Source organism: Arachis ipaensis, chromosome B07 (genome assembly GCF_000816755.2).
Source record: "Arachis ipaensis cultivar K30076 chromosome B07, Araip1.1, whole genome shotgun sequence".
In the NCBI taxonomy this organism is placed as follows: Eukaryota; Viridiplantae; Streptophyta; class Magnoliopsida; order Fabales; family Fabaceae; genus Arachis; species Arachis ipaensis.
The window spans coordinates 14043004-14051334 of NC_029791.2; the positions used below are offsets into that span (position 1 = coordinate 14043004).

The following is an 8331-nucleotide window of genomic DNA, read 5'->3' on the forward strand; positions in this document are numbered from 1 at the left end:
TCCAACACCTCGGTGGTTTTTAAGGTCGGTACACACTTTAACAATGGTGTTGATATCCCCCTTCTGTAGAGAATATTTTTCACCAAAGTATAATGTTGTGCTTCCCTTCGGATTTTCTGGGCTTCTTTTTCCTCCTTAGGGAGGATGTCGAATTTTAGGTATTCGACTAAGGGGTTCATCCATCCGAGGTTTAATCCGACCACTTCAAAGACTTCTAGTGTGTCTTCTGTTTTTACCACTGAGGGTTCCTGGAGGGTCTCTTGAATCAAGCTTCTGTTATTTCCTCCTAGCTTGGTACTTGCTAGCTTGGATAGGGCGTCTGCTCTGCTGTTTAGATCCCGAGTTATGTGCTTCACCTCGGTTTCTGCAAAGCGCCCCAAGAGCTCCGAGGCTTTCTCCAAGTACCTTTTCATAGTTGGGTCTTTTGCCTGGTACTCCCCACTTATTTGAGAGCTCACCACCTGAGAGTCGCTGTATACCATTACTTTCGTAGCACCGACTTCTTCAGCCAGCTTCAATCCTGCGATCAAGGCTTCGTATTCTGCCTGATTATTTGAAGCTGGGAATTCGAACTTGAGGGAAACTTCTATCTGGGTTCCCCTTTCATCTACCAATATTATGCCTGCGCCGCTTCCTGTTTTATTGGAGGATCCATCCACGTAGAGTTCCCAGGTAGTCGGTTTGTTCTCTTGATCCCCTGCATATTCAGCAACGAAGTCGGCGAGGCACTGGGCTTTAATCGCCGTCCGCGTTTCATACTTTAAGTCGAACTCGGAGAGCTCTATTGCCCATTGTACCATTCTTCCTGCAATATCCGTTTTTTGGAGGATCTGCTTCATGGGTTGGTTCGTGCAGACCCTTATTGTGTGAGCCTGAAAGTAAGGCCGTAGCCTTCGAGAGGCTATTACTAAGGAGTAGGCAAACTTTTCTAATTTGTGGTACCTTAGCTCAGGGCCCTGTAGAACTTTACTGATGAAGTAGATTGGGTGTTGCCTGACCTCCTCTTCTCTTATCAAGGCTGCTGAGATAGCCCTGTCTGCCACGGAGAGGTATAGGATGAGGTCTTTTCCGGCTATAGGTCGGGTCAAGATAGGAGGCTGGCTCAAAACTTTTTGAACTCCTGGAACGCCTCCTCGCATTCGGGGGTCCACTCAAACTGGTGCCCCTTTTTTAGTAGGGAGAATAGTGGAAGGGATCTTAATGCTGATCCTGCCAAAAATCTGGAGAGAGATGCTAGTCGGCCATTCAGCTGTTGGACCTCCCTCAAACAAGTCGGGCTTTTCATCTCTAGGATAGCTCTACACTTGTCGGGATTGGCTTCGATCCCTCTTTGTGTTAGCATGAATCCTAGAAATTTTCCTGCCTCCACTGCGAAGGCGCACTTTGCAGGGTTTAGTCTCATCCCGTGCAACCTTATGGTATCAAAGACTTGTGAGAGGTCGGATAGGAGGTCCACTTCTTCCTTGGTTTTTACCAGCATATCGTCGACATACGCTTCCATTAAGCTCCCTAAGTGGGGGGCAAACCCCTTATTCATCAGCCTCTGGTATGTGGCCCCTGCATTTTTCAATCCAAACGGCATGACCACGTAGCAAAAATTAGCTCTGGGCGTGATGAATGATGTTTTCTCCTGATCTGGCTCATACATCGGGATTTGGTTATACCCTGAGTAGGCGTCCATGAATGACAGGTATTGATACCCCGAGCTAGAGTCCACTAGGGCGTCAATGCTTGGTAGTGGATAGGGGTCCTTGGGACATGCCTTATTTAAGTCGGTGTAGTCGACGCACATTCTCCATTTACCATTTTGTTTTTTGACTAGCACTACATTGGCTAGCCATGTTGGGTATTTGACTTCTCTGATGAAGCCGGCTTCTAGGAGCGCCTGCACTTGTTCTTCTACTACTAGGGCTCGCTCTGGGCCGAGCTTGCGTCTTCTTTGTTGTACAGGTCGAGACCCCGAGTAGACCGAGAGCTTGTGAGACATGAGCTCGGGATCTATCCCAGGCATGTCGGAGGCCTTCCAGGCGAAGAGATCGGAGTTATCTCTTAGGAGCCTAGTCAACCCTTGTCTTAGGGTTTCTCCTAGGTTGGCTCCTATGTGAGTGTTTTTTCCTTCCTCTTCGCCGACCTGAATTTCCTCAGTTTTTCCTTAATCACTGCGGCTCCCCCCTTTTTTATTCTTGATGGGTCTGGGGGGAGGCAGCCTTTCAGTATTGCAAATTTCTCTGTATACGTCTACTACAGGAACTTTCAATGGAGTATAAGAGTGATATTTTCTTGGCCTATCAAGGCCGAGCTCTTCCTTTTTCTTCGCTTCCCTCTCCCTTTCTTTCGTTGAGGGAGGGGGCCCGATTCGCAAACTCGGGTCTCTTAGCCTAGCGTTTTCTTCCATATTAATGTACTTTTCAGCTCTTTCCTGTACATCATTTAAAGAGGCGGGGTGTCTTTTTGATATGGACTGTGAGAAGGGACCTTCTCTAAGACCATTGACTAGCCCCATGATGACCGCTTCGGTGGGCAGGTCTTGAATATCCAAACATGCTTTGTTGAATCTTTCCATATAGGCCCGTAAGGACTCCCCGACCTCCTGTTTTATTCCCAGGAGGCTTGGTGCATGTTTTACTTTGTCCTTCTGGATGGAGAACCTCATCAAGAATTTTCTTGAGAGGTCTTCAAAACTGGTAATTGACCTCGGAGGGAGACTGTCGAACCACTTCATCGCTGCTTTGGACAAGGTTGTCGGGAAAGCTTTGCATCGCGTAGCGTCTGAGGCGTCGGTCAGATACATCCGACTTTTAAAGTTGCTCAGATGATGCTTTGGATCGGTGGTTCCATCGTAGAGGTCCATATCGGGGCTTCTAAAGTTTCTCGGAACTTTTGCCCTCATTATGTCCTCGCTAAACGGATCTTTCTCTCCTAAGGGAGAATCTTCTCTATCGCCTTGGGAATTCCGACCTTTGAGGGAAGATTCTAACTTTAAGAGTTTTCTTTCTAACTCTTTTCGTCGCTCCATCTCCTCTTTTAGGTTCTTTTCAGCTTCCCTTTGTCGTTCCCGCTCCTGCTCTAGCTGCTCGAGGCGGCTATGAATTAGCCCCATAAGCTCACTAGCGAGAGGGGGTCCTTCTTTTTCTGACTCGCGCCCCTCCGAGGAGTTTGCCTTCGGATTTTTGATTCCGGAAGTGCCTTCCTTATTTTGATCATTAGCTTCCTGGTGGAGGTTCTGATCTGCTTCATTGTTTCCGGTGTTCAAATTCTCTTGATCAGAATCTGTCTCCACATGACCTTCTTCAGGGGATCTTTCCGCCATCACTGGTCAATCTCTCGGATCCCCGGCAACGGCGCCAATGTTACGGTGGGTAACCAGAGATTAGTGGGCCGGATGACGTTGGTTGACCCAAACGTGTGAGGAAGGTGGCCAGCTGGTGCACCTGAAACTCGGTGTTCCTCCGTTCGACTTGCGCGTCTGGAAGAATGGGGGGTGGTACCTGCAATGACACTCCAATGCCTAAGTTAGCAAGAGTGTGAGCAAGTTTAGAATGTATTGGAACTTAGTGATACCTGAGGGATGTCAGGGTATTTATAGTGGTGAACCAATAACCACCGCTGAAGTAGTGCCACCTTTTTAGGTGGATAACCGTTCCCATATCTTAGGGAGGTTAAGATATGGCTCTATGAAGTGGTTAGAGAGTTTCTAGGGACGGTTACTCATTCGAATGAGTGTTATCTGCCAGCTAACCCTCGTATCTGACTTCTTTAGAGTAGGTCGTGTTCAGTACCGACTTCTGGGGATGAAGGCCGGTACTGGGGGAGGGCCAACCCCTTTGGGTTGGGCTTCTTTGCTTGGATCCTGGGTCCTATTTATTGGGCCAGGGTATGAACAAGTACCCACTTTTTTCTTCCTCCATTGTCGTACGTCGGAGAAGTGCAGAACATTTATATGGATCCATAAAGTAAACAAAGTTGTACACGAAAGCCCCTTCAATTTGGCCATCTACCATCATCATCGGTTCTCTAAGATGTCCTTTCACGTGTTCCAATTGGAATGTGGACCCAATGCCATGTGTACCAACAGATTTCAACGCATAAACATAGGAAACCCAGATCAACCATTTCATCTGAGCAATACAAAACACTATCACTGCCTTTCTTTTTTACCAAAAAATGATACACTATGCAAGCTAAGAACTGGATATGAAACAATTAAGAGGTGCTTGTTAAGAATAGTTCATGGGAAGAATGTTCAGTTTCTGTAGCCAACTCCGAAGTGAAACCTCTTGTCTTTCTTGTCATTAAAGGCATACTCAAGGCGCAACGGACCCAAAGGTGAGTCCACACGGATACCAAATCCACAACCACATCCGCTTCCGGGCTTGAACCTTGCACCGGCAGGGTCACCTAATACAAAACCATAACTCCATTGACTATGTCTCTAGTTGAAGCTAGGCAAGGATGAACATCATTGCCATATATTTAGTGGCTACCATTTAAAACTTGTTCACAACTAATTTATACCATCTGACTGTAGTGGGTTCAAGACACATGTCAGGTTGAATCTTTCTATTAAAATTAGAAGGATGGTGGCATTCATGTTCACTGGGCAATCTCCAAAATATCATTTCGTATAATATAAACAAGGGTTAACCACAAAAAATGCCTCCGAATTATTTAAACGCGGACAAAAATGTCTTCAAATAATTTAAAAACACCACAGTACCCAACAATAAATATATATTTTTCAAGAAATACCTTAGAGATTGAATTTTGATACAATTTTTTGCAAGCATGATTATAAAAATAAGATATTATTATACATAAAAATTAGTGATTTTTCGTTAAGTATATATTTTTTTATAATTTTTTTTGTTAACAACCAATAATAATTTTAAAAAATCACAAAACAATATATACTTAACAAAAAATCACCAAATTTTAAGAATAATATCTCATTTTTCTAATCATACTTGCAAATAATTGCATCAAAATTCAATCTCTAATGTATTTTTTGAAAAATACATATTTAATGTTAGATGATCTTGCAAAAAAACTAACATTAAATATGTATTTCTCAAAAAATACATTAGAGATTGAATTTTGATACAATTTTTTGCAAGCATGATTAAAAAATTGAGATATTATTATCCTTAAAATTTGGTGTTTTTCGTTGAGTATATATTTTTTTTTGTAATTTTTTTGTTAACAACTAATAATACTTTTAAAAAATCACAAAAAAATATATACTTAGAAAATAATTACCGAATTTTAAGAATAATAATATTTTATTTTTTTAATTATGCTTGTAAAAAGTCACATCAAAATTCAATCTCTAGAGCATTTTTTGAAAATATATATTTACTGTTGGGTATTGTTGTTGTGTTTTTAAATTATTTAAAGGTATTTTTGTCAATAGTAAATCGAGTGCATTTTTGTCGGCGTTTGAATAATTTTGAATAATTCGGGGGCGTTTTTAGTGGTTAACCCTATAAATAAATAAATAAATAAAAGCAAACAAAAGAAATAAGGACCTACCAGGGACACTTGGGCCTGTTCCAAGATCAGTTCCGTAGTCAGAAAATAGAACACCTTCTACCGGCCCAAACTACAAACACAGTGTAAGAATCAGTGAGTCAGTTGGTCAAATATTGAAAAAAGAATCAGTGAGTCAACTATTCCCCAACTATACAATTTAATCAAATGCAATGCATGCACCCACGATCACACAACCACGTGTATACTCCAACTCTTATAATCCCACCAGTATTCCCTTTGGAACATTATAAGTGGGTATTATTCCTCCATCGATTAACAATGCTTTTGTTTCCTATTTCTACTTTTACACTGAAACATTTAAAGGATTCCTAAAGATGGGGCACGCCATGAAAATCAGGATAAGCACAAGCTTAATTCAATGGGCAAGAAAAAGCTTGATGATGTACCATTGGGAAAGAAATTTCTCCAGAGCCAATAACATATGATCTACCGGAGCCCACTGCACCTTCATCATAGCCTCTCACGCTGTTTGTTCCACCAATTGCAAATGCTTCATAGGGAGGGAAATTTCCCACCACATGACCACCAGAAACACTAGCACAAAACAGTTTTAAGTTGGAAAAACAAACGAGATTTCTCATTCAGCTTTGATATAAAGAACAAAGCATTCATCCTCCTTTTGATGAGAAAGGTAGGCCTCATACCTTAAGTTAAGGCGAGCAGGACCTATCTCAATGCCCTTCCTAGCCCGTGCATTTACCCTAGTAAAGGATAGCCATTCAGGCAAAACAGGAAGCCCCTGCTCCATGTTAAGGGCAAACTGCAAAACAAGCAAAAAATCATGAATCATAGAACACGAAATTAAAAATGAAGAACCATAGTATGCATTACAAACCATTGAAGATCCATGGTCACCCGAACCAGTGTAAACAGTCTCAACTTTAGCGAGCAATGTGTCATCATAATTATTGCCACTACAAAGAAAAAAATTGATAGAATTAAAAACAACCACAGAAAATCATCGTAGCTATACTTTAAAACATGTTGCATGCACTCAGATTACAACCTTGCGGTAAGAGGACTGCTGTATTGATCCTTGATGATAGGAACCCCTTTGTCATCACGAACTCCAGCATGCTGGTTTAAAACATCATAAAAGGAAAAATTAGAGTCAAATAACACAAACTAACTGATAACGAATTAGAAATGACAATATTACTACTCACGTAAACAGCTAAAAAAAGGTTGTCAATGAAGCACCTGGAAAAGAAGTCCTGCCGTGCCACTCCATTTTGGTCTGATTGGTCGACTAAACTCTATACCACCTGTGATGCGGCCAATGGTCAGGATAATGTTGCCATCCCGGTCACCATGAACCATTGTCCCAGGAGTTCTTGAATTCTAAACAGAAAATAAATGAATATAAGAACACACACTATTTTTTCTCTATCATCAAAATCAGTCTTTGGTATCAGACAAATGAAACTTTGGGCTACCTGAATCATTATTGTTCTGGATGTTCGTTTATCGTCTCCTTGAATCCAAGGGTCTGTGTAGTTTATACGAAAAATTGAGTCAATCTGACCCCTCTCTAAGGAAATATTGAGTTTCTGGTTTCTCCCAAACACATTCCTATGAGAATAGGCAAAGCTGCAAGAAAATAAAAATAGATTTTACTGGACATCAAACTGTAAACCAGTTATAGTCAGACCATAACATACAATATGAAAATATACACTGAAGCAAAAACAATTTTTTTCTGTTGACAAGGGGAAGAACATACATAGGCATAACAAACTGAGATAAGCTAGCAGGAAGACGTTAATATCCACTAAATTTCTATATGGCCTAATTTCTATAGTCTGCAAAAAATACAGGAGAGTAATCTACTTTTAGCTTCAAGTGCCATGTTTAAACATTTACAAGTGTCATAAACAATAGATAGTAAGTAATATATCCTATATGGAGCAACCAGCACGCTAAATAATCAATAATATAGTTATGATTGCATGTAAGAAGGAGAGACTAACATAGAAGAAACATTAACTCATTGGATAAGATAGAAGGAGAGAATAAGATGCCAAAAGAAGAAACGTTAACTCATAACTTCATCTATCACGCAGAAATATCAGCTCACCTTCCAATGAGTCCATTCAGTGTACCAGTTGTAATCCTGCAGGTACAAATAGTAAGAATTTAATAAGCAAATGGAAAAAGTTAAGTTGATTGCCCCTGCTGTTTTAGAATAACAATTATCCCCTCTAAAGTGTGTTTCACCATTATGGAGTTGTAGGAAGGATGTACTTAAGTGTGTATATATCCATAAAATAAAATACAAGGTATTGTCCTTTCACTTTCACAAATTTTTAAAGTAATGCTTTACAGTCATTTATAAAATTAAAACAAATATTTGGAATGGTCTCACTTACCCACTTGATATTCCACCACCAGCAGAAAATCCCCCACTAGGTCGTTCGACCACATTCATCACCATGTCAACCTTCCCTGTATCTGTAGGATGCCAAAAGGGGGAAAAGGGTTTAGATAATAGCATGCACTTATTGGTGAGGGAAATCAAGACATTAAAAAAGATTATCTCAATTCTTTAAAAGTATATACATTTCACTATTTTCACCTTAACAACAAGAACTGAGGTGCAGTTAAGAGTTGATAAGGCACAAAAAGAAATACTTGGAAACGAATTAAGTCACTTGCAGAACCTGCAACTTACAACTCCTGTTTTAGCACTATTAAATTGTACTAAAGGAATAACTTCTATTTTCAGCAGTGGAATAACATCCTTTTTCTAATTCTGGCCTTCTAGTATTTTTGTAAATCGTT

The 8331-nt window shown here is 40.6% G+C and overlaps 1 protein-coding gene across 1 annotated transcript in view; it reads right to left on the minus strand.

Moving 5' to 3' along the window:
* Positions 1–8331, minus strand: part of LOC107609274 (outer envelope protein 80, chloroplastic) — a 17728-nt gene that overhangs the window by 7280 nt on the left and 2117 nt on the right. The window contains exons 7-16 of the mRNA XM_016311159.2: positions 7920–8001; positions 7628–7663; positions 6987–7140; positions 6751–6891; positions 6557–6627; positions 6386–6464; positions 6195–6310; positions 5937–6084; positions 5530–5599; positions 3885–4398 (exon numbers count right to left, since the gene is read on the minus strand). Of these exons, the coding sequence (XP_016166645.1) occupies positions 4244–4398; positions 5530–5599; positions 5937–6084; positions 6195–6310; positions 6386–6464; positions 6557–6627; positions 6751–6891; positions 6987–7140; positions 7628–7663; positions 7920–8001 (1052 nt within the window). The 3' untranslated portion in view covers positions 3885–4243. The remainder of the gene's footprint in view (positions 1–3884; positions 4399–5529; positions 5600–5936; positions 6085–6194; positions 6311–6385; positions 6465–6556; positions 6628–6750; positions 6892–6986; positions 7141–7627; positions 7664–7919; positions 8002–8331) is intronic.